The sequence below is a fragment of the Meriones unguiculatus genome, chromosome 15 (assembly GCF_030254825.1).
Source record: "Meriones unguiculatus strain TT.TT164.6M chromosome 15, Bangor_MerUng_6.1, whole genome shotgun sequence".
NCBI lineage: Eukaryota > Metazoa > Chordata > Mammalia > Rodentia > Muridae > Meriones > Meriones unguiculatus.
In genome coordinates this window covers 45,118,530-45,144,303 of record NC_083362.1, presented here as the reverse complement: position 1 = coordinate 45,144,303, position 25,774 = coordinate 45,118,530, and the positions used below count along the sequence as shown (strand labels likewise).

General features: G+C 40.8%; 1 protein-coding gene across 4 annotated transcripts in view; it reads left to right on the top strand.

Annotated features, from left to right (window-relative positions):
• Window positions 1-25,774, top strand: part of Satb2 (SATB homeobox 2) — a 175,892-nt gene that overhangs the window by 6,931 nt on the left and 143,187 nt on the right. For all 4 annotated transcript variants that reach the window (XM_021652329.2, XM_060368375.1, XM_021652335.2 and 1 more), the window contains one exon: window positions 18,620-18,796. In XM_021652329.2, the coding sequence (XP_021508004.1) occupies window positions 18,620-18,796 (177 nt within the window). The remainder of the gene's footprint in view (window positions 1-18,619; window positions 18,797-25,774) is intronic.

Below are 25,774 nucleotides of genomic sequence, written 5' to 3'. Positions count from 1 at the left end.
GTATTTCCACTGTCCTATATCTTCTGTTGAATATTCTTTATAAAACAAACATCGATAACCACAAAAAATATTTATAGCTGAGTCATTTATTTTCATTTTCGGATCTGTTGCACTCTGTCCGTGCCGTGAAGACGGATGCATGTACACACAGGATTTGGGAACACATGCTTGTTTCTCCTGAGCGTTCTTCCTGAAAATTGTTCTCCTCACAGAAATAGGGGAAATCATTATGTTAATTGGTTGCTCAGTAAAATAGCAATTTATCCCACCGCTTCTGATAAGCATGGAGAGATAAATGTTTTTGGTTGTCTGCAAGAGTGAGTTCTGTTGCTGTTCTTATTAAAGAGTGGGAACTTGTTAGGATTTTTGATGAGACTTAGATATTCATAAAAAAGGGGGGGGGGGCCTTCTCGAAGTGTCTGGTTTGAACCAGCTGAGTGGTGAATGCTGCTTTTCAGGCTCTAAAGTTGTCTTTTAGGAAGCAGCTTAGGCTGAGTCTGCCTTGTTTACAACGTGGCCAGCCCTAGAAGCCTATTAGCAACTACAGCAGTTTTGCTTTGTCTTTTCCATACCCCCAGGATGTTTCTGCTCTTTATTTATGTTGTGCTTTTTCAAAGCATGTTTGTAGTGAAATGCAAGGGCTCAGATGGATATGACAGTCAGCTTTTGTAGAAGGTCCTCAGGAAAAAAAAAAAGGCTAATATCTCTTTAAAAAACATAGGAAGGCTGGGAGAGAGTTTAGACAGGCAAGAGCCCTGTGGTGTTGACAGCTTTATATCCCTGCTGGGTGACATTCACTTACTAGAATTGGCGTCCCCTCTCAGCTAGTAATTCACTCCATAAGGATTTGGGAAAAGGATGATTAATGGCGGGGAAATTTATATTTGCAAAATTGTTGATTAAAACTTATAGATCTATTTGAAGACTCAGAAGAAGAAGAGATTATTAAGGATGCATTAACCAAGAATCAGCCGATCCTTTTCATCACCCTTAGCATGAGCCCCTAAAATATGTTGTGCTGTGTGGAATGCCTTGGCCAGGCAACCTACAGCCTAAAATGAAAGTGGGGCCAGGGTAGTTTGCAGAGTAGCCCAAGCCTTTCCCCGGGCTGCTGGAAGGGGCTGGTCAGTTGTGCGTTAATAGCATAAGTAACTGTGCTTCATTCATTGTTAACACAAGCATTTTCACTTTTTAATGTTTGGCTTCATGAAGAACTTTCAGACAGCTTTATTTAAACTGAATGAACAGCACTTGGCTATACCAGATGGTGTATTTGCTGATAGGAGGCATTAAACATCAGAAATCTTTTTGGTATTTTTCTTTTTCCTATGATTTTTTAATGCTTTTTGAAAAGGGTGTGCGTGTGGTAAAAGTTCTGGTTTGGGAGGGGGTGGATTTTTAAACGTTGGGAATGTCTTATTGAAATACCTGCTTATTTTGTTAAAAATTTGCTTATTTTTGAAAAACATTTTGCTCTAGAAAAAAAATTGAATTTTATTGGGGAACTGCTGGCTGAAGTTACCTCATAACAAAACTCCCTGAAGTAGATGCTCCCCCTTGCTCCCAGGCCAGGGCAAGAACAGAGCTGTCTTGTTGCAAGGGCATAGAACCATTTTGCAGTGCACACATGATGCACTCAAACAGAGAAGAAAATGTGATCAAGATCGCTAGGCAGGGCCTCGTTTAGAGCTGAGCGCATCTCCCACCACAGCAGCTACCTTAACTGTCTAAGCGTGGGATATTTCCTTTTCAACTAACAGTCAAAGAAATGTGGGTCCAGCCAGGTGTAGACACTTTATTAGCTGTGGAGCAGCCATAGTTTTACTTTTGGAAAGGCATGCTGATAAGAAAAAGTACAGATACTCGTGTAATAGTGAAGCATATAAAATACTTAGGAGTATAATTGTCAACACGGGGAAATGGAGAGAACTCTGCTTCCAAGGATGAGTGCCATAAGGTCCAACGGCAGCTGGAGCACATGTTTGTAGGAAGCACTCAGTGTTTCAAGAGAGAAGGCTTTCCTACCCCTTCCCCACTATTATTACCATTTTAAATTTAGAGGTTTACGGTCTCTTAAGAAGAGTCTGAACTTAGGCTCTGGGGGTCATCTAACAGTCTGACATGTCCTCTGTCGTTTTGCTGAGGTAGAAAAATAGCTCTTCCCTAAAGTGTTTTTAGCCCTTGGCCTGTTATTAAAATAAAGACATACTTGGTTAAAAAAATATATGCAGTGGAACATACGCATTAAACAGAACATAGGGTATCCGCCCCTCACAGTCCTGAGTGTAATTTGGTGTTTCAAGTAATTTTGGAAGTTTCATGTTCCATCAGCAGAAACCCACTGACCATTATATAGTGAAGATCTGCAGCACTGCTGTGTGTGAGTGTGTGTGTGTGTGTGTGTGTGTGTGTTGTTAAAACTACAAAGATGTCCCTTAAGCATCTGTTTTTTAACTGGTGCAGAAAATAAGCAATGCTCTTCATTTCCTGGAGGCTGTGACTAGCAGAGTTAATTTGTCCATCCTAGATATCCTGTATTGATTCTCTTTCTCTTCCTTCCTTCCTTTCTTCCTTTCTTTCTTTCTTTCTTTCTTTCTTTCTTTCTTTCTTTCTTTCTTTCTTTCTTTCTTTCTCCTCTTTCCCTCTAGGAAGAGAAAATAGATTAATTAGCATTTATAAGATATCTGAGAATATGAATTTGAGTAATTTTAAGGACAAGGAAATTAGTTCTTACAAGGAAGACTATGGTAATATTTTGGGTACTGCTGGCAAGATAGTAAGCCGTAAGGCTTGATAGCTTTACTTTGGTAATTTGAAACACTGCTGCTGTAGCTGCTGTAGCTGCTGTAGCTGCTGCTGCTGCTGTTGCTTTCTCTTCCTTCTTCTTCTCCTCCTTCCCCTCCTTTTCCTCTTTCTCCTCTTCCTCCTCTTCTTTGCTAAATAAGATTCAGTGTAGAAACAGTATATGTGAATACATTTAAGAGCTATGCTATGTTAACAGAGTTAGATATATTCCATATTGTATCATTTTATTTGGGTACATATGCCATTTGAGAGTTGTTTTTTGGTTTCTGTTGAGATAAAATTGATACAGGTTCTTACCATTAAAACTAACAATCCCACATTTGTTATTATAAACCATGTACACAGCTTGTTTTATTTCAGGGTGCCAAAATCCATTCTTCGTAGCAGGAAACACACAAATCACTAAGCTAGTTATATATTTTTATTTAATAAGTAAACTTTAAAAGAACTCTGTAAGAAATGTATAGTAACATAGTAACTTTTACTGTCTTTCTTACATTGATACTGAGGTACAATGGCATTTTGGAACATATTTAAAGACAGAGCATTTGACAAAAGTTGTATGTGTAACAGTTTGTCAGTGAAAAGTGACAAGTGGGAAATGACAAATGAAATGTTGGCATCATCACTCTTTATTTTGATAAAAATGTCTCAATTTGCAGTGATATAATACTGTTTCATATTATTTCATGAGTTGTAGGAGATGCATAAGGAGAATTTAGATTTTGTGAACGGGGAAATTAGCAGCCCAAACTCTCTTTTCAGAAGCTTTGGCAGCATGTCCCTCCCCCTCCCTGCTCCCTGAGAACAGGAACAGCAGTGAAATGTTGGATTGAACCCATACATTTTAACTCATTATTTTTTGAAAAAAAAAAAAAAGGGGGGGGGGGGGAGATAACTGAAAATGGTTTCAAGTAGGAGACCTTTATACTTAGCTGAAAAAATGTAGAAGAGTTTGCCTTTTAGTTTCTTTATTTTCTGTATGGCAATTTGAAAAGGAGTGATTTCCTTCTGGTGGCTTTGATTGTATAGATCTCTTCTCACTTCCAATCATCACGGCTCTTCAGCATTAATTTAGAGAGGCAGCAAGGTGAGCTGCGAATTTCTTTTATTTTAAAGTGCAGGAGAGGTTTTGAAATTGTCTGAGTATTAGAGATGGCTCTTTAAATACAAAGGACTCATCACCCTGCTGCTTATGGATAAAATAACTGCCATTTCCAGATCTCAAGTAAATGTCTGAGTGCAATCTAGGTGTGAGTTAAACAAGTCAGTTGAGGACTTCCCGGAGGTTTTTTTTTTTCTCCTTCCTTCCTTCCTTCCTTCCTTCCTTCCTTCCTTCCTTCCTTCCTTTCTTCCTTTTTGTTTTTGGACACAGATGTAGTTTCTGCACTGTGCTGTTGTCCATTTTCTGAAGAAACATTACTTCCTGTATTGCTCTCCAGGAAACATTTATTTCCTTCCTTTATGTGGAACTACACTCCATAAGCCTGACATACCATGGCCTTTCTGTAAAAATGTTCCGTGATATTGGACATGGTGGCTTATGCCTTGGGAGAATTCTGAGTTCTTCTCTAGTCTGGGCCACACAGCAAGACTGTCTCAAAAATCCACAAATGCTAACACCAAAAAATTCCATGATAAAGTTTTTAAAACTATGGAAGACAATTACTATATAATTTTTTTTCAATTAACATTATGGTTTTATTAATTGCAAGTGATTAAAAAGTTGTGATGTAAATAAGTATAATCAGGTGACACAAAAGGCATTAGAAAATGTCATCAACCTATCTTTTGCTCTTATTTGTGATGCTATACTTAGTTGCAGATTAACAACAAGTCAGATAAGAAGTTGTAAATGTATAAATATGTTTTGGATGTGCAGTTAGGGCAACTGAATTTATGGCACGTATTTTAAAATTATTATCTCTATCTTTAAAGCCAAAATAAGAAAGTCCGGGAATGAGAGCAAAGTATACTTGTATATAAAGATCCTATGATGAAACCTATTATTTTTTTTCTAACCTAAAATAATGATAACAGTAAAAAGACAAATCTAGTAGATATTGTAGTTACCACTTAGAGCAATGTATGCGATGCAAAAAAAGGGCAAAGCATAGCAAATCAAACCAAAAATAAATTAATAAAAATGTCAAAAATTTAAACCTTGAAATACAGTTATAAGAAAATCATGTCAGTATACAGCAGGCATATCCATTAACTGTTGGTTCAATACACTAGGATAATAAAACCCTGGAGGAACCATATTTCCCAGTTTTGCTTATTCCCAATACTGTTAGTTATTGTCTGAGGCAAAATGATTTCTCCTCTTTACTAGTTGCCTTATTATCACAATGGGGTTCTGTCCTGGCACAGTTGGTTATTAACCTGTGATAGCAACATAAGAAGAAAGATTAAAAAGAAAACCTAAGAGAGGAGGCTAGTGCTCTTTTTAAAAGTGATAGCATTTTCCAGCGGTGTTGGATGCCCCCTCACAGTTGCACAGAGCTCAGTGCCCGTCTTTGTTTGCATGAAGACTTGTACAGATGTGGGGAAAACTGGATTCTGGATAATTTTCTGAAACATGGAAGTCTGACAGGCAGTTTCCAGCCATTCGTGGAAGTGGGGCTCAGCATATCCATGGAACTTTACCCTTTTCCTCCTTGGAGGTCTTGGTTTGGGTTCATGGCTGGAAAACAACTACATCAGTCCTGCCATACATAATCACTTTATTTTACACAAGAAAATATTTTCTTTACAAAGAGAACCACATGACTGTAGAGAAATGACCAAAGGCATATAGTTAAAAAAAACAAAAAGCCATATTTTGATATTTTTTTATTATGTCAGCATATGAAAATTAATAATTTCTCTGCTCTATTATTTTTTACACATATAAAGAAAGCTAAAATTAATATTGCTGATATAGCTTATTAGAAAAACGCTTTCATATAAAACTCTTAAAATTGTTGCATTTTTGAAACATTATTTTTTGGTAAATAGAACAAAACTTTCTTTTGTCATAATCCAAAGATGGTAACAGAGCCACATGATAAATGTCTCTTTAAGTGTCGTAGTAAAAGAAAATGACTTGTCTTCTGAGGCAGTAGACAGTTTATGTTGTTTTGGACCCATTTCCAAGCAGTGATCGAAAACAGATTACAATAACAATTATACAGTCAGAAGATGCAATATCCATTTCTGCTTTAATTGAGTGAAGGAATAATAAAAACATCATTAAGAAAAATGAGGTGGACCTGTCACACAGTGTACGAATTTTTAGACTTAAAGACGATGCAGAATAACCAGAGTGCTTCTCGTTTTTCTGTGGTGTTTATTAGCTAAGCTCTGCCTCGGCTCTCCTTCTTTCCCTGGGAAGTTCACAGAAAAGCCCGTGGGAATGTGCCCGGGCACCAAGTGTGCACATTGCCACAGGATGTGACGTTTCCTTGAGTTCTACCTGAGGTGTAAGTGGCCACCTCAGCCCCCTGCTAACCCCTGGAGACAGCTTGTCTTTGTAAGAGCTAGGTGAGTGGCAGCCAGCTCCCTCTCCCAAAGTCGTCAGGAGGCTGAACTGGAGAGAGAAGGTTGATGCCCACGCACACCCACCTGCCTTTCTTCTCAGGGAAGCAGGATTTCTACGTCCTCACATCACCAGCTTGTCACTCAGGCAGTGTGGACTGTCACTTGAACACAGAGCATCTGGCTCACATTCGGAGTCCTGTGAACTATGACATGTATCCATTTGTCCTTTTTTTCTTTTTCTTTTTTTAAAATTTGAACCTGGTTCTCAGTGTGTAGCCCTGGCTCGCCTCAAACATCGTTTGCCTCTGGGATTAAGGAGTTCACCTTGTGCCCAGTGTATCCACATTTGTTAACCTTGCTAGGCTGGCAGCTTTCATCCCCCCAGGCCACACTCACAACTTCTCTGAGGGGATAGCAGCAGGCAGCCGCCAAGATCAGTGGCTAAGTTTTCAGTCTGGGTTGGGCTTGTTACTGGGAAACTTAACAGTTCCTGAAAACCTGTCAGAGACAGTGGAGCTAGGCCAGCGCCTCTCCCTGAGGCAGCTAAGCACTAAAGATTGAAACACTGGAGTCCCCTAGCAAAGCTTGCACTCAGTCGAGGTGCTTAAAAGTGACTTTTTTTTTTTGATCAGCTGTTAAACATTTTCTTGGGGTCATTATTTGAAAAGATATTTCTGTGAGCTACAACATGAAGGATTAGGATGGGTGTTATTTCCTGGAAGGCCATCCCAGAGGTTGTCCCCTTCAGAGGGGAATTATATTGAATGCTCAAAAAAAAAAAAAAAAAAGCTTAAAATTTTTATTCTGTGCACAGAATTAAACTTTTGTCAGCAAAGGGTTTTCACTTTTACATTCACTTAACCTAACAGGGCTGAGCTTTCAGGGGCTATTAGTGGTTCTGCCTTTTCCTAGGCTTTATAGTTTGAACCTAAACATTAATTCTGGGTGGAACTTGGCATCATGTCTTTTTGCCTCCAAGGGAATTTCTGTTGTACAATAAAAAGTGGTATTTCTTTCCTACAACCACCTTCTCCATGTTTCCCCTCTTCTCCTGTGCAAATAGCAACTAAGTAGTCAAGGTTTTAAGAGTGTATCTTTAATTTAAAAGAAAAAAATGAATGATTATTTCAGGTAAATTAAACAGCCTTTTGATTAGTTCACATTGTTAATTAGTACCTTTGACAACAATCGGAAAGATATGTGAAGCTGCTAATGTAATGAAAGTATTTTCCTTCTCTCTTTCTCACCTCTTTATGAAATTGTGAAACTATTGTCACTGATTAGCTTAGCTGGGAGTTGAGCCGTTTTATTTTATTTACGTGACCTGCAACTGTAGAAGAGAAGAAATCTGAGTCTCTGAAACAACTAAGTTGTTAGCACCTTGTTTTGGAAAATATACTTTCACTAAATTCTTAAGGTGGTCTGTTTCATATTTTGATGCCCTATTAGAACTAGTTTGTTAACAGACATCTGATCATGTACAAGTGGAAATGGAAGGACATGGATAATCTTGAAACGAAAGCCTAGCAAGTTCCCAGCGCGTCAGTGACGTTGTGGGTCATGGCAGAGCAGTCTTTCCGGAGACAGAAGTGGGCTGAGCCGGGTGTGCTGTACGGCTGGCATCTCCGAGGTCAGAAGGCGTCTTCAGACAAGCTTCTGTCTCTTAGGTTTGGCAATATGGTATCAGGAGCCCTTGGCTGAGGGAACTGAGGGAGAATGATTGTTCTGGGGATAGGAGTCATTCCATGTTGAAGACCAGGAAAAGTCACTTTTCAAGAGTAAATAAGGCGATTCTGATTTTTTTTCCCCTGCTCCCCTCAAATGAACGTCTAGGTAATTTTCAGCAAAACTAACTCTATTTATGGGCTCATTCACACAGCAAGTTTGTGCCTTAAGCACATTTTTTTATTGTTAATTTTTACCCCCAAACCCCAAATGGGAGTTTGCCACTGAAAGTTTGCCAGTGATCATTAGTCCCCAAGAAATTTTGGGTTGAAAAAGAAGGATGGGGAATGTGTACATTTAGTGAGACAGACCATTTGTGCTGTATTTTTTGCCACCGTGGGAAACCGGAGCCAATCTGAATGTTGAGGATGACTGTGAGCTGTATCAACGCACCTCTCTTCACACTGTCCCAGTGGCTAGTGGAAAACAAGCTGCAGCGTAAATCCCTTGGCCCTCCAATAAAAAGATTTATAGCAAAATAATTCTCAGCCCCATAATGGGACTGTTGTAGGTTTGTGTTTGATATTTGTAAGACTGAAATGCAGTCCATGTACCCAAACCAAGCATTTATTGTAAACAGGTTAACTGCCAAGAGCTTCTATTCTGTCAAACATAATTATATTAAAGATTGACGTATAGCTTGAAAGCAAGGTTGAGAGAGACAATTCTTTTTTCACCAAGGGAGGCTTCTGAGATTCAGCTCTCTGCTTCTCTGATAGAAAGACTCAGGAAGACACCTTCTTTACAGCCAGCCTTATGTACAGTAAACATAGGCTTGGCACTGAAAACAGATCTGTTTGTCTGTCCTTCTGTTAAAAAAAAATAGAGAGGCGAACTTGCATTCCTGGTTGCTGGCATGTGCCTTTCTCACTCAACGTCATTCAGATCTGGCAGCCATCCCTGGTCCTGAGACCCAATACTTGCTCTTCCCCCCCAGCCCTACTCTAGTGTACCCTCAAACCTGCACCTATGCTTGTAAGGTAGTCCCACATAAAATCCTTCTTTCCATAATGCTGGCCTTGTCTGTTGGCTTTTTGTGTTATTTTTATGAGATTAGAACTCTTTGGAAACCATAGCCTTGAGGTTCGGCATGCCAATGCAATGTGAGGCTTAGGGATGACTTCAGAAATGAAAGAATTTATAAATCTAGTAGTCTAAGGGAAAGTGCAGTCTTTTCGAGGTTGAGATGTATTTATCTGGAATTACCCTTAGTTTAAAATACTATGGTAATGTTCTGGGACTTTTTTTCTTGGAGGAAGGTAGAATTTTATATTTTATTTACAGCAATGACATCTCACTTTTTAATTCAGGAAACAAATCATCTTAGACTTTAGAGACATTTTCGTAAAAAGAAAAATGGAATCGCATTCTTCCTTTGACTGGGTGGCAGCCTTTGGGTGACCCTAGAAAGGGTGAAAATAGTATTTTCAAGCTGGATAAGGGGCTCATACTGTGAGCCTAGCACTTGGAAGGCAGAGGCAGGAGGATCACTCAAGGTTTTTGGTTTTGGTTTTGGTTTTATTTTTTTGGAGGTGGGTGATAGGACTAGCCTGGGCTACCTAATAAGTACCAGGCCATCCTAGAGCGTGAAAACATGTCTCAGAAAAACAAAGCAAAGAAAATTTCAGTGCGTTTCATAAGCAGAGGCTTACAGTTTCTCTAGTTTTAAACAATCAAAATTTAATATTTTCTTTTAGAAATACATAGGTTATAAAGAAAATGTCTTGGAAGCACAGAGAGAAAAAATTTCTATTTTTATTAAATAATTGCTGTAAGTTACACAGCTACGTATATATTTAAAATATTGTGTCTGGGAAGTATTCCATCGGACCTTGTTTGCCTGGTCTGTGGGCCTGAGTTTATTACCTTTATCACAGTCACAGTCATAATGAGCTGTTGTAAGCCAGAGATCCCACTGTCCCCAGAGAGAACTGGAGGTTGCACACTCTGATCTGACTTTTTGGTACTCTCTGGTCTTACCCCTTCCTCCTTCCCATGCCAGTGCTTTCTGGCCGTGGTCCCTCTCCCCTTTCCACAGCTATTTGAAGGAGATGAGAATGAGGGCCTGGGCAAGGGGATGTTGTTTGCCTGTCCATTGAGGTTCAGCTCTGTGTAATCTGCATTCAGTAATTCATAGTGATCATTTCTATACATTTCGGTTAAATATCCATAAATGTTTTACTGTTTGAACCCTAAACATAGTGGTATTTTCTTTTATGAGGGAATAACCTTTTTTTTTTTTAATATAAAAACTTTACTTTTCGGATTTCATTTGATAAAAATCTTTCCACTCTTATGATTTCCTTTGAGGCTTTGCACCAGTGTTTGATCTCAATTTTTAATAATTTTTTTTGAGTTAAACTCCCCAAAGGAAACATGCTTGTGCTATGAAATATTCCCAGTAGAAATATAGGTAGTCTTGTCTTATTGAGAGTGAGTGCCTGATTCCTTTATTAATTCCTTGCTAGCAAACCTCGGCACAGTTAGCCTTTCCCTAACACTACACTGGAGAAATTAATCAAAGATTAAAAAAAAAACTGGTTTGAATTACATAAAATGATATTTGGGCAGAGCTCAAAACCCAAGGTAACGAATAATAGGACAGTTTTTAATGACTCCCTTATTTTGTACAGCTTTTCCAGCCAGGGTATCGAGAAGGATCAGAGACAAATGCGTGTCCTCATAGACATGTCTTAAAATCTACCCTGTTAGGAACATGCAGAATCAGAACTTGTTTAATAGGAGACAAGAATCCTGATGTTATTGAAATATGCTACGATCATTTTTTTTTTTTAATACACCATTGAATCTTTTGATAGGCACACTTTTAACAACCGGGAAAAGAACTCTCTTTTTACTTTTGAATGAAGTATCTTCCGGCAACATGCCATGGGCCTGAGCTTTTCTGTAATATCCAGGTTTTAAAAAGAGGCTGGTGTCCTGCAGTGTAGGACATGGGTGGGCCTGCTGACCAACTGCCTTTCCAAACCGGAGCCCAGGGCAGCAGGCTTCAAGTCATCACGCAGGATCCCCAGCAAGGCGCTGTTACCCCACCATTCTCTGCCCTCTGTGGACACGCATGGCCCTGTGGTCTGGCGAGCTTCCTCTGCCCAAGGGAAAACCAGCTCCTGAATCCACTCGTGTCCATATTTTTCCTAGAAAGCATTTCCCGTTGCTGATGGTCTCTACAGTGCAGGAGCCCCACAGCGATGTCTCCAGTTTGACAGCTGGTTAATCTGGGGCCACGAGAAACGTCCACACTGCTTATTAATAGAGATGATTAATGTCTAAGGGGAATTAGCGTTTTGTTAAGCTGGATCACTATTTATTCAGGGCACACCGTAGGTCAGGCTTGAGGTGGGATGTGGCAGGGTGAAGACTTGTCTGAAGGTGGGCCTCAGCCAGAGCCAGCCACAGGCCACGTGTTGCTCATGTCTGGGGATTTAGTTCCCAGGGTTCAGCTGGCCGAGGCAGCATCCCCAGGTGTAACTCACCCTTTATGATTTAGGTTAAGTTACCACAGCTTGCTTCCTGTGCTCCCAGGGAGCCATGGTTTCAGACTGGTAGGATCCTAACTTGATCCTACCAGTGAGCGTCTGTGTGAGGTTGAGTATAGAGACATTTATTCTTCATTCTGCAGGCTCCACCTTAGGTTGAGCTGTGGTATGTTAGATTGGTCCTTCCTCCTGCTGTTTTGAGGCTCCCAATGAACCCTTGAGGGGCCAGTGGTCTCTCTCCATACCTACCTTCTCCTGGCCTACTCTTGCCCTTAATTCCTGAGGCCAGGGTCAGCCTCAGGGGCTGAAACAGTAACTGATTTTTGCCACAAATAACTCTGAGAGTAAAATCATGCCTCATTTTCAACGCCTTGTCTCTCCAAACGGTGGAAGGTGGGAGATGCATTAAGAGGTTTTACTGTTGAAATTACCGTGGGGTACGGGGGGGGTCAGTTCTGAGTCATGATGGAGAGGAAACCAGACTGTTGTGTTTTTAGCTTTGTTTGCCTTTGGTTGTTTCCGTGTAGCTGACAGTAACCCTCCCTCCGTGGACCTCCTAGAGTTCTCTGCTATGCATCTCTGTCTGAGGGCCAAATGAAACCAACAGCCCCAGGTCTGGAAGACGCTGAAACATGGAGCATCATGAGGGAGCTCAAGGGCCCCAGGTTTGCCTGGGGAACCCTTGGCTGATTCCCTCATACTCAAATGATAAACTTTCTTCACTCCTACAGTTGATGAAAATATTATTTCTACTTTTTTTTTTTTTAAATAACTATCTGACATTTTCCCCCATTAAGCTTACTTGGAAGGAAATACGAAGAGACAGTCAAACGCTGCACATGGAGTGGCATGGACCGTGGTCCCATGCTACTGCAGTAGCCATTTTCAGTTGTGTGAGCATGTGCCTGAGGCTTGCAGAAGGACCGGGAGTGCTTCTCTGCCCTACAAGGCCGTTTGATAGCAGAATGTAGTGTTCTTTAGAAAACTACAGGAGAGTGCATTGCAGGCCTTGGGCGTGCTCGAAGTGTTTTCTCCTGGAGCTACAGCCCCACCCCTGAAGTGTCCCAGCTTTTTATCAATTAATCTCAGAAAATTTGCAGGCCAGCCCCCTGCGGGAGTACGAAGCTGTTTGGTTTGGAATGTGGCCGCCTTAATCTCAGAAGGGTGTGCCTAAGAGAGAAGGAAAGGAGACCACAGGGTCAGGACTAGGTGCTACCGTAGAAAAAACATACTTGGTTAATTTTGAAATTTTGTCTGTGGCCCCAACCAGGAGGCAAAAGATGTTCAGTTTTTGCTTTCTGTTTCTGGTTGTGATTCATTCTTGGCTCTCAAACTTTGCTTTATTGTTTTAGGATATAAAGAAAAGGAAGGATATAAGTTAATGTTGGAGAGTTATTCCTTTACTCTTTCTCCCTTTCTCTCTCCCTCTGTGTGTGTGTGTGTGTGTGTGTGTGTGAGAGTGTGTGTATGTCTGTGACAGAGGGGAGAGACAGAGATAGGGATATGGAAAGGAAATTAGAAAAATGAATACTTTCATTTTTTTAATAAATTGTAACAGGAAGAAGATAGTCTTTTCTTTTTCCCCAGTCCTTGGTAAGCGCTATATTAAGTCTGCCTTATAAATTTCTTTCATCTTTCTGGGGCTTGGTGTAGGGTTTATTTATTAGGAGGTTGTGGAACACTTGCTTCGGCTTCAGATTTGAGAGGTTCTATCCCAGGCCTTTATATCTCCAGTTACCCTGGAAACTTCTTAGTTGATAGCACAAGAAAGACCAAGGCCCCAGGACCAAGGAGTGGCTACCTTCTTTCCTGAAATGGGTGGGTTAGGAGCCGGAGGCAGGCCTCCTATCACTTCAGACTAGCTACTGTCATTCAGGTGGCAGCTTTTAAGAATTTGGGTGGGCTCAGAAGACAAAGGGGCCAGGAAGGAGGGTGGAGCCTGTCCCTTGGGCTGGAGTCTTTTCTTGTCTGAAATGCCTGAAGAGCAGAAGTTCATTTTGGAAGCTGTTTCAGGTCTAGTGCTGTCCCCATAATCAGGAATCTTCAAAAAAGAATCCACTGATCCAGCAGCACACGCTGCTCAAGGGAACGAAAGGATTGTTGGCTAACAGGGCAAGTTGTCAGGTTCCTGTGGGTGGAGCCTGGAATATTATTTTCAAGGGAGAGTGTGGCATTTAGATGGGCTGAGTTGCTGCTTTTCCTTGGCTGTGTCATTTTCTCATCCTTTCAGACTCAGAGTTTCTTAGCTGAAGTCAATAATAACCTCCTCACGTGGTTAATGGGAGGAAATGGTAACAGAACCTTTGCATGACGGGAGACTGTTCTAGTTTCCCTCATTTTGCCCATGCCAGTGCAGCAGCATCCCTCGAAGATCATGCACGGTAGAAGGAGTCAGGAGCTTAGGTAGAATCAGCCGTGGTATGAATCGAGCGGCCCTGGGTTTGCACAGTGTAGAAGAGAAGCAACCACATTTGGCCATCTGGAGGTAAACAGAAAATGTCATCTGTTCTTAAGTCACCTAAGGTCTGGAAGCCACAGGGAAGAGCCTCCTGGGGGGGGGGGTAGTGTGTGTGCAAGAAGCGCACAGGACAGTTGTGTACTGTCTTGGTCTCAGTTCGCGGTGAGCCTACGGCTTGTGAGAAAAGCCATTGCGTGTTGCTAGTTGGCAGGTAGCTTGCAGAAGCGTATCCTCTGACGCGAGTGATTTCTAACGGCCCCACTTAAAACAAGCGAAAGAAACAGATAACAGTTTTAAAAAACGTATGTAATTCGGTATATCCAAGTATTATTTCTACACAAAATTCATTTTCTAAAAATAAAAAAAAAATGTTTAGAATACATTTACTTTTGTTGCTTCTTTTGGCATTAAGTCATTAAAATCGAGCGTAATTATACTCAACAGCGTGTCTCGACTGAAGAGGAGCCGCCCAGGGCCGTGCTTTTTGCCACGGGGCGTGCTGAATGCTGTCAGTTATTCTTGTTTGTATAATAAGCCATCCGGTGGTTATGAGTTTCACTCAGTCATTCAGTGATAGGCTATCCAGTCACTATTAGTGTCATTTTTATTTGAAGGGACACTTTTTAGTGTCATGAGCCTTGCTTACTGAAAAGTATCGAAGATATGGTTGTTTTTTCCCCCCTCTGTAAAATGGCATTAATACCCACTTTAAAAAAATAAAAATAGGAAGCACTGTTCAAGGTCTACATCTCTGATGACCTAAATGTATTACACACACACACACACACACACACACACACACACACACACACACACACACAATCATTTTTATTTTAGCTGGGAGATTTTGAGTCTTGGAGAGCCCCAGATAAGTTATCAGCAGTCACTGACTCAGGCAAAGAGTGACAGTAGCAGGATCTGACCCCAGGGCCGCCTGCCTTCCACCCCAGGGCCTTCATAACAGTTAACTACCTCCCCACCTGTTTGTTCCTACGGCCACAGCAGTACAGAGGCTGTAACCACAGCCCTTTCCGATGCTCGTCCTTCCTCAGAGCCATCACAGTGAAAATGGCTGCTTCAGCATCAGAATAGACGACAGCAGCAGGGAAACACGCTTCTCCCACGGAGAGAGCCCTGTTCTGTGTCTGCGATGATGGAGGACAGTATATGGTCTGCTTGCCTGAACTAGTCATGATTTTTAGTAAATGGCTGGGGCCCAAGTGCCTATCCTCAGATTAAACTACCTCCAGCAATTGTAAAAGGCTTAACAAGGCTTACGATCAAAAGGTCCAAAGTTCTCCACTTGATCATCTGGAAATGGGTCTGCTACAATAAAAGAAAAATAATGCCATAAGCTCAAATATAGGGCTAAAGCCGGGGTTTTGTTATTATTCTCTCTGTCTCCGTGACTGCTTGTAAGTTGTAACTGTATAGTTTTATGCTGCTGCTGTTTTATTGAAGTTATTTTATTTACTCTTCCCATTGTTAAATTAATTTTTGAAGTATTTTGTAAATACCCTACCTATCTTTTTCTCTTTTCTTCTTTTGCTTGGGTATAATAGGTGGGACTGAGTAATTACTTCTTTTTGGAGTGCATATTTTTACTCGTCCTTTTATGGTTTGCTTCCCTAGAGGTGACCTGTTCTCAAAGGCTTTTTAGTCTCATGCCTTAATTTTCACTTCAATTATACTAATTTTCTATTTTTCTTTACTTATTTCACCATTGTCATTAGTAATTACATCAGTTTTTCTTATCTTTCTTGTAAAAGCGGAATTTTGTTATAAAACCATAATTGTTAAATCAATCAAGTACTGGTAAAACAATTGATTTTTCTAGCAGTGGAGTAAAACCTATTATAATATTTGTGACTTTGCATGTGCCAATGTGCGTGCTCACGTATGTTTGCCCACATATGCCCATGTATCCGTGTGTGTGTGTGTGTGTGTGTGTGTGTGTGTGTGTGTGTGTATAGGTTTGAAGTTGATATTGGGTGTTTTCCTATATCATTTTCCACCTTCCTTTTTGATATCCCATTGAACCAGAAGCTTGCCACTTTGGCTAAGCTGGCTGGTGGTGAGCCCATGATTCTCCTGGCTCCTGGCCCCGAATGCTGCAGCCACTGATACGTGGGCCACTGTATAGGGCTTGTACATTGTGCTGGACATCTGAACCTGTAGTTAACCTGTTCCCCATTCCTACAGCAGGCACTTTATCCACTGAGCCATCTTTTAAAGTAGGTGATACCTGTGAGGGGTTGGCAGTTGCTCCTGACAGGAAGGAATCATTGCTGTGTGCTAGCCAACAGTTGCTCCCTTCACTCACCAAACCAAAACATGTAGGAGACAGTTATAAAACATAAGTCTCTTACATGTTAACGATCCCTGAGATTTAATGTCGTGTTCTGTATCTCACTGGTTGTACTGTTACTTTGAAATTAATAGGAGCTTTTCAGGCAGTCCTAGACTTTCTTAGTCATGGATGAATGCTAGCTGAGGGAGTAGCTAGATTCATTTCAAGGCCTTATCTCTGGCCCCCAGATGTGACACTCAGACGGTCACATTAGGAACTGCACATGGATTTTCAGCACTGAAACCTCTGTAGACACAGGTATTAGTGGTGAAGCCGCTTATGGCACCACCGGGCACAGGGCTGTGTGTGTGTGTGTGTATATGCTTAAATCACTAGAGGTAGAGATGAGCCTGCTTCCTTTGACAAAGATCATATACCACCATGTAAGAGTTAAAAGGTCTAAATGGGGCTATTCCATGCAGGGAAGGGCAGTATAAACCTGCCATTATGCTTGCTTAAGACGGCTTTACAATGCTTACGGTCACAGTGTGGACGCGTTCTTACCTGTATCTACGGGATGATGGGTGACGCCTGGCACATAGTAGGTGTAATAAATGAATCCTATAAATGAATGATGGAAAGATAATGTGGGAGATATCTGACTTGCATTACTCATTATGCATCTTAAACATATTTGAAGATAATCTCCAGTAAACAAATACATAATAAATACTTCACGAACTGGTGACAGTAACCAAGGAACACTGCACATTATGAAGCACCACACTAAATCATCTTCTTTGCCTAGAATTTGGTCTACGTCACTGTTAGCTTGAATTTTCCAACAGTCTGTACTATGCATAATGAGTTTGCTGTGGGGTGTAATGACAGAGTCGAGGGTTGTCCCAAGCGTGGTGAGGTGAGACATGTTGGGCTGCCACACAGGCTTAATAATAATTACCGTGATCTTTAATGATAACAGTTCTTAATGAGTATTATTATTGTTAATAATGGTGATATTTAATAATTATACCCAATACTTATTATCTGTAATAATAATAATTAGCACATGGGAACCAGTCATGCCATTGTATTATCTGTAGAACAAAACCTTAAATCTATGGCCCAGGAGTCTGCAGAGTGTCTGCTTCTCTCTTCTGCTCTCCAGCTCACAATGAGTCAGGAGGCATCAGGGGTCAGAGCAGGGAGGGCCTCTGGCAGCCTCCTATACATTCTGTGCGTCGGGGTTATTCCCAGTCACTTTATAGAGGTCTTGTTTTCATTATGGGGTGCCTATACCAAGACCACCACGGTCTCCCAACCCTCCCCCTCCTGCCCATCCTTCATAGCTTTTGTGTTCTGTTGCACAAAGACCCAGAGCCGACCCTCATTCCACATCGCACTAATTTGTGTGAGTTGCGCAGGGCAGAGTCCATGTTTATTACTTCGACATTGGTCAATCTTTGATCTTCTTCTGTCTTGCTATGTTTAGATTTTAATGCCTGCATGACTTTTTCTGAAAAATAAAAAAAAAAGTTTAGAAAATGTTTGGTGAATTAAACATTTTTTTAAAGCTTTTCACACTTTGATACAAAGCAGAGAAATATTTCAGTGACAACAGATTTCAACAGATTTTCAAATAGACTAATTTGCTTTATTCTTCAGTGTAGTTTATGTTTTTTAATCTACAAACACTGAAAAGTATTCTTTCCAGGGGTAACTTTTATCCATGTATAAAGTAATTCTAAGAAGATGAAGTTTGAATTTAGCTGTATGTTTTATATTAGTTAAACGTTAGCTAACTTGATGGGTTGTTTACTGAGATTAGAAAAGATAAAGACCTAAAAGAGGACTTCTTCTGAATTCCTGTTGACTTTCCTACAAACATAGCATCTCAGGCCTGGAAATCTAACATGCCTCTCCCTACTGGGTACTGTAAACGAGCGGCATTGAGATACACTTGTAGGCAAAAGTGGAGCTGACCTGAAAATGCTAGTGTTAGGTCTTGCTGATAAAACAATAGACATTAAAGGGCCTAGCCCCAACCTGAGCCATGTGCTGAGACACTTCTGATTGGTGTAGCCTACCCTTTAATCCCTGACATTGGAGGTCCTCAGCAAGGCTGCCGCAATGGTACAGTCATTACAGAAAAGATCTGTTTTCCTCACCTGAAGCCTTTGCATGGGGCCCCTAGCTCTTCAGGGCTGTTCACGCTAAACTATCCTGGATCATAGCTTTTAGAACTGCCTCTTTGCTTATCATCCTGGTGGCTCGGATTGCCTCGTAACGCCCGTGTTCTGCTGTTGGATTGTTTCCCCCCAGGTTTGATGATTCCAGTCTTCTGTGTGGTGGAGCAGTTGGATGGCTCTCTCGAATATGACAACAGAGAAGAACATGCCGAGTTCGTCTTGGTGCGAAAAGATGTGCTTTTTAGCCAGCTGGTGGAGACCGCGCTCCTGGCCCTGGGGTATTCTCACAGCTCTGCAGCTCAGGCCCAAGGTATTCCTTCGTCTCTCCTTCCTTTCTAGCCTTCTGTGTTATCTGAAGAAGTGTCGGTTCTTCCAATAAGGGCAGCAAAACGGTTATTGGATGTTGCATCTGGAAGCAGGCAGCAGAAATCTTGCAGAATCGTATTTTCTTGTTCTGTAAAATATTTGACCAGTACCTCGAAAGTCACCCAAATTGACTTGTATTTAAAAGCAATCATCCTGGTGTTTTCTGCAGTCGTAATTCTGGATATTTTACTAAGTCAGCAAATTGTGTTCTCAGAGGTAGTGCTGAGATATTTGACCCCTGACTTATCCAAACTTTAATGTATGATTTATAAGCATATGAAATTTATTTATTTACTGCCTTGGGCTATGGTTTCTGCAGTTTGCCACTGGGTTTTAATTAAACAGAAAAACACAGTTGCATCTTAATCTCTTGTACCTTTGAAAACTGTTCTACAGTTTTGATGTACAGTTTTGATTCATTAAAAAAAGTTTCTTTGTAATCAGTCCTTTTACCTATTTAATTAACTACTAAAATTGCAGTATTATATTGGCTATACACGGGAGCTTATGTGAGTTTCTCTTGTTTCTTTGGGAGCGTAGTCCATTGTTTTCTCATGCCAAAGACTCAGCAAAACAAATAATAACAGTATTCCTCAAACCTTGAATAATGGGAGGAAAAAAAAAAAAAAACTTGAGCCAGTAGAATTATTATCCTTGTTTTTCAAATGAAATGACTGAATCACATATTTTATGATAATAGCTGTAAATAAAGGTGAGAAATTTATAACACCCCTGGCTCACTTTATATGCTAATTTCTTATCATTTTTATTTAACATTGCTGTGGTTCCCGAAATTTCTTGCTATGTCTTGAGTGTGGCTTCATTTTGTTCATAAGAGAGATCAGTTGTCTTCAGTTTGTTCTGATAAGATAGCATGGAGGTATCAGGTGTTTATAGAGCTATAAATGCAGAAGCCTGGGAGGGGGAACTCAGACTTTCAAGCTCTTCCCCCAATTCTGTGTGCACATTAGTGCGTGCATTAGTGCCTTTTAAAAAGCAGGCTTTGTTTAACTGATAGTGGTTCTACCAGGGTGGCCAAGCATGTCTTGTCGGGTGAGTGTGCCCTGTAAGCATGTCCTGTGCATCTCAGTGTAGAAACCTGCCCCCGGGCAGGCTGGGTGCAGGGACGGCAGCTAACCTGTGGTGGCCGCTGCTTTCAGAGCAGCTCACTGAAGGAGGACTGGCTTCTTTGCCTCAACAACTTTCTGTGTGAGAGATTCAGGATTTGATCCCCCAACAAACTGTAGACTGGACACCACTGCTTTATTTCATGTGATGTGCCGAAATGAAATAAAAGAACCCTTGCCCTGTCCCAGTAGACTTTCATGCCATTTTAGGGAGATATATATATATATATATATATATATATATATATATATATAGTAAAGGTCATTGCATCTCATCACTTGCATCCTGGCGTGCCAGCTTCCTGTTTGACAGGGCTATCTATCTCAGTTAGCATGGCTGCTCGGTCCATCATGAGCTCACATGTGGAACACAGAGCACTAAGTGGCCAAGATTTGATTCTTGGCACCTGCTGAGGAAGAGGCTCACAGGAAATCTACACCAGGGAGCCCCGCTGACGTGCAGTGATATGAACTGAGCTCTCCTCCCCACGGTGGGCTCGGCAAGCAGTGACCATTGTCTGCCATGGAGCATTAAAAAGGGGACAAGCCAAAAACCGTGATTTGCTTGCTTAAAGTTTCTGAAAACTAAGGTTAAAAATACTGCATATTATGTATGTTTATATATTTTTGGTTAAGATGAGTCAACTCATCAAAAATGCTGTCTGGATCAATACTTCATGTTGTGGGGAAAAGGTTTATCGTTATAAACCTCACAGACTTATAAAAAAATACCAGAACTTGTTTATTTTTTTTCTTATGCCCATGACCTGTTTTGAATAAATGGAAAAACTTTAAAATTGTTCACATTTTGAAATGATGTATTAGCTCTCCCTCATCATCCCGATGACTAGAAAGTTAAATACCTCTATTAGGAATAAGTTGAAAACCTTGTAATTGAATAGTACTTTTCAGGTAAATATATTTATAATATATTCATATAGATAGATAGATTTCTTGTCATTCAGACGATTAGCAGATGTTTAGGGTAAATGGAAAAACAGTATTATTCATTTCTCTGAAAGCATGTGTTAGGTCTCGGTTGTCAGTGAGATGATGGGGACCAGGCAGCCTGCTGCCAACTTAGCACAGCTTGAATGGCCAGCTTTAGGAGGCAGGTTGTCCACGAGTCAGACAGGCAGCCAGTCCAGTGGAGGAGGAGGCAGGACTGAACACGGCGTCTTGTGACTTAGGCAGAAGGCTTTGTGTGCATGTAGTTTCCGTTTCCGTTTTCTTTCTTTGGTTTTGTTCTGGTTTTTCCATGCTTTTGTGATTCTTCCTAGGCGGGGAGTCAAAGGGACCTTCAGGCTAATCCACTGGCAAAGGAGCTTCAGTGTCCCTGAGTTTTCTGTTCCTGTGCTGGCAGTGTGAGGGCCACCTGGCCTGCAAGGATAGTGCATTGCTTGTACCTTAAAAAACAAAAACAAAACAAACAAACAAAAAGCCCCACAAAAAACAGTGCTTTTGAAAAAGGATTTTTTATTTTGACATGACCAGAGAAAATTCTCAGCGAATGACTTGGAAGAGCAGTTCAGATGCCCGTAAAAGAGCAAATATGTTTGCAGTGTGATTTTGGTGTGATGTTCAAGTTCCAGTAAACGGTGTGTACCCATCAAGTCCTAATCAGGGGCTTTCCCCATGCTTCTGTAAGCATGAGATTGTCAATTTCTTTCTCTGAGAGGGTATTCCCTCCAGGTAATCTGCAAAGATTTTTATTTATTTGCTTTTAAAGGATAAAGGAAATTCTACTAAAACAGAGTCCATGAATTCCCCAGCCCATGTTCACAAAATATTTAAATGATGGATATTGACACTAGAGTGACAGAGACACCAGACACTGTCATAAATCACAGGGATTATGTTTCTAGCTGATGTTTACTTTCCAATTACCAACACACACACACACACACACACACCACTAACCATGTAACTCTCAGTGAGACGCAGGCTTCATCTGGCCTGCTACCGTACATATGTAAAAAGCTGAGTTGATAGATGGGGTCCTTTGAGCACTGCACTCACTCTGTCCCTGCAGAGTCCAATAGACTCTGAGCCAATGTCTCAGCATCAAGGGTCCTTAGAGTAACTAAAGAGAGGACTGTAGGGAACTCTTGCTGTTTGGGGACCTCCTTTCCCTCATCTTAAACTCAACATTCTCTTTATTCTTCCCTTTTCAACCTTTCAACCTTGTCCCCTGAGGCTTTCTATAACATCCATGCAGCTCCCACGCCATCCCAACATTCTTCAGTCACTGGTCACGTAGAAGACAGCTGAGGTGGCAAGGTGATGTCCCACTGTGCTTAACTGACTTCATTTGCAAATGCTCATTGCACCTAAGGTGCTCTTCACTTGGTGATTGTCAAAATATATTTAATTAAAACTTTTATGCATATGAGTGTTTTGCTTGTATGTACGTACCTGTACTGCTAGATGCCTACGGAAGTCAAGGGACTATCGGATTTCTTGGACCTGGAGTTATGGATGCTTGTAAGCCACCATGTGGGTGCTGGGCACTGAACCAGGCCCTGAATTAGAGGAGCAAGTACTCCTAACTGCTGAGCTATCTTTTCAACCTCTAAATTGTATTTTCGTCTGGTGGGTTTTATTTAAAACAAGTATGCTAGGCAATAAGTAAGCAGAAGTCCTTGGCTGGTGTTTTTGTTGTTAGGACTGTAGGTTTAAGAAGGGGGCTAACCATTGTTTCTCACCTATCTTCAATAATTACATTTGTGAAGACATTTGAAATGATATTTTTTAATGGCATAGAAAAATTTATTTAGTAAATGTTACGTGACTCAAGCATGTTGCCAAGTAGCCTCAATTATATAAAATTTCACATATGTGCAGAGAAGAAAGACAAATGAAGTACATTAACTGTAAATGGTGTGGGTGTAGGATTATGTAGGAATTCTTTTTCTTCTAAATGAGAACAAAAGTAAGTATAGAATTCTAGTTCCTTCTCAAATTCTCCGGATAAGGAGGAAGTTGTTACTTCCATACTCCAATGCTTGGTTGAGTAGCCCCTTTGTCCCTAGTGTATCGGTAAATGCTCTAAGGACACTCACATAGCCACCAGCCATGTCTCTGTTGTTTTTCCAGTGGACGATTAGAGAAGAACCAGCATGCTGTCTGTACCTTTGGGGATGAGGCAGGTGATTTCTCTGCATCACGATGATCCTCAGAGCGGTCGAGCCAGTGTTCTGTCAGACACTGTTCTGAGAGCCTGGCATGTACTGTACTGGCTCATTTAGTTAGCACAGCAGCCCATTTTAGAGAAGAGGAAACTGAGGCAAAGGAAGAGTGGGCAGCCACGTTCTGTGGGGATTGATAGGTGGAGGCCTGAGGTGGGAAGCCCGATGATACCTGCAGAGCTGGAGATGCTCTGGGAGGAGGCGGATCCTCAGCAGCTTTAGAGCTGGTTCTCTCTAGTGTCCTCACTGTGTGCTCCCCAGACACATGAGGATGGTGTGTATTTGGTTATGCTAAATCATGTGTTGGTTTTGTTTCCATGAAAAACATGGAGATACTTTTTCAAAGCAATGGATACAGACTTTTATTAAAAATGAACAAACATCCAGACCCCATAGAATTTTGTTTTGTTTTTTTTTTTGTTGTTGTTGTTCAGATGTTTTTTGTTTTGTTTTTATTTTGAGACAGGGTTTCTTTGTGTAACCCTGGAACCCTGGCTGTCCTGGAACTCACTTTGTAGACCAGGCTGGCCTTGGACTCAGGATCTGCCTGCCTCTTGCTGGGATTAAAGGTGTGTCTGGCTGTTCTATTTTGTTTGTTTGTTTGTTTTTAGATAATATCTCCCTCTATTCCAGGCTAGCCTTGAACTGTCAGCTGTTTTTATGCTCAGGTTCCTAGGTAGATGAGGATTGCAGGTGTTCACCACCACACCCCACAGACTTCTAAAACTAAAGGAAGGGCAAGGCTGTTTCACATAAATAATTTCCTAAGGTCAAATTGATATCATGCTGATATGAAAATAAAGCATGTTTCTTAGCAGTTCTGATCTACCTGTTAGTAAATTCTTCCTTCCTTCCTTCCTTCCTTCCTTCCTTCCTTCCTTCCTTCCTTCCTTCCTTCCTTCCTTCCTTCCTTCCTTCTTCCTTGGCTTTTTTGAGGCAAGGTTTATCTGTGTCACCCTGGCTGTACTGGTACCCTCTCTGTAGAGTATGCTGGCCAACTTTGAACTCAAATATCCACCTGCCTCTCTTTGCTGGAATTAAAGGTGTGTACCACTATACCCAGCTAACTCCTTTTCCTTAATGCCTATCATGAGTTAGTACTGTTTCAGCTTTTTGAAATAAAGAGATGGGGGAAAAATGCCATTTCAATGAGCTTACACTTTGTGGCTTAGTTATACATAACAAATTAAACATGTGGAACTTTTTAGTTGATTTTTGCCCTATGAGCTCAGATATATACCATGGTAAGATTGAGAAGCTATAAATATATGTTTATTTTTATTTTTAAGTTTGATGCTAATTTACTTATTTTTAAATTAATTTATTTTATTATTATGATGCCAGTAGCATTTATTTATGTTTTGTTCTTCATTAAGTGGATACGTCTTTAAAGTGTGCAAGAGTTCCTTGCTGTCTGTTGTTGGAAGTAGTTGCCAAGGTGCTACCCAGGTGTTAAGTGTCCCAGGAAATCTTTGCCATCTGCCAGTTCTTCACACTACTTTCAGGGCTTCTGTTTTCAGTGTGGTAGAGCTCTTCCTGTTTCAGGCTTTTGCCTGGCACTCAGTCACCAGCAGTCAGTTGGAAGAACAGAACCTGAGCTATTGCAGATGAGCCTGGAGAAATGTATATATCCATGGAGGATCAGCTTGCTTCCTTCAGTGTGCAGATCTGGGGAAACGGGAAACCCTTCCATTCACTTATAGAGGACCTATAGAGCTGAGCACAGTGGGAAACCCACAGCCCAGTGTATTTGCTAAACTGATGAGAGCAGGTTTTATTTTTATTTAATTTTAATTTTTACGTTTGCTTATTTACGTGTATGTCTGCATGCCATAGTGCATGGGCAAAAGTCAAAGGACAGCTTTCAAGAATTGATTCTCTTCTCTCTTGTGGGCTTTCGGAATGAAATTCACGTGTCTGACTTAGGTGGCAAGTGCCTTTTTACCCCGCCAAGCCATCTCACTAGCTTCAAACATGGTTTCTGAATTCTGTATTTTACTAAATCTTATCCACAAAGGATGCTTTCTCTAGTGTGTTATGAAGTCAGTTTCATTCATGATTTAGCTGTTATTTTAAACTCAGAAATGGAATGTAGTTAGACTCTTTGTTGATGAGCCTGTGCTGAGCTATTCAAATCATGAGTCATGTACATCTATAAATGATATATGGTTGATATTTCATCTAAGTCCTTTTGATTATAGGGGCTTTTTTATACACTTACATTAAAGACATCCTAGAACTTTAATTTGTTGTTTTGATTCAGTCTCTCCCTCCTCCTGTCTGGCTAGCTGTCTTTTTGTCTTTCTTTCTTGCTAAACTTAATGCAAACCCTGACCCTAAAATTTCTTCAGCTACAATGATTTCAAGGGAGCAGTTAGTGAATCCATGCCTAACCTCAAAGGGTTTAGAAATTCACACCTCTTTTGAAGGAGAATGTTAAAAGACATATTTGGTTTAGAGCCGAAAGGTCTCCATGCCCTGAAGTTCGGCATTTTCAAACTCAAATGCTCCTTTCCCATCATGCCTCATCAGCTTCTTTCTTGGCTTTTTTTTTTTCTCTTCCACTTTTGTTTCTTTAATTAATCTAGTTTGAAAGATTTTTAACTG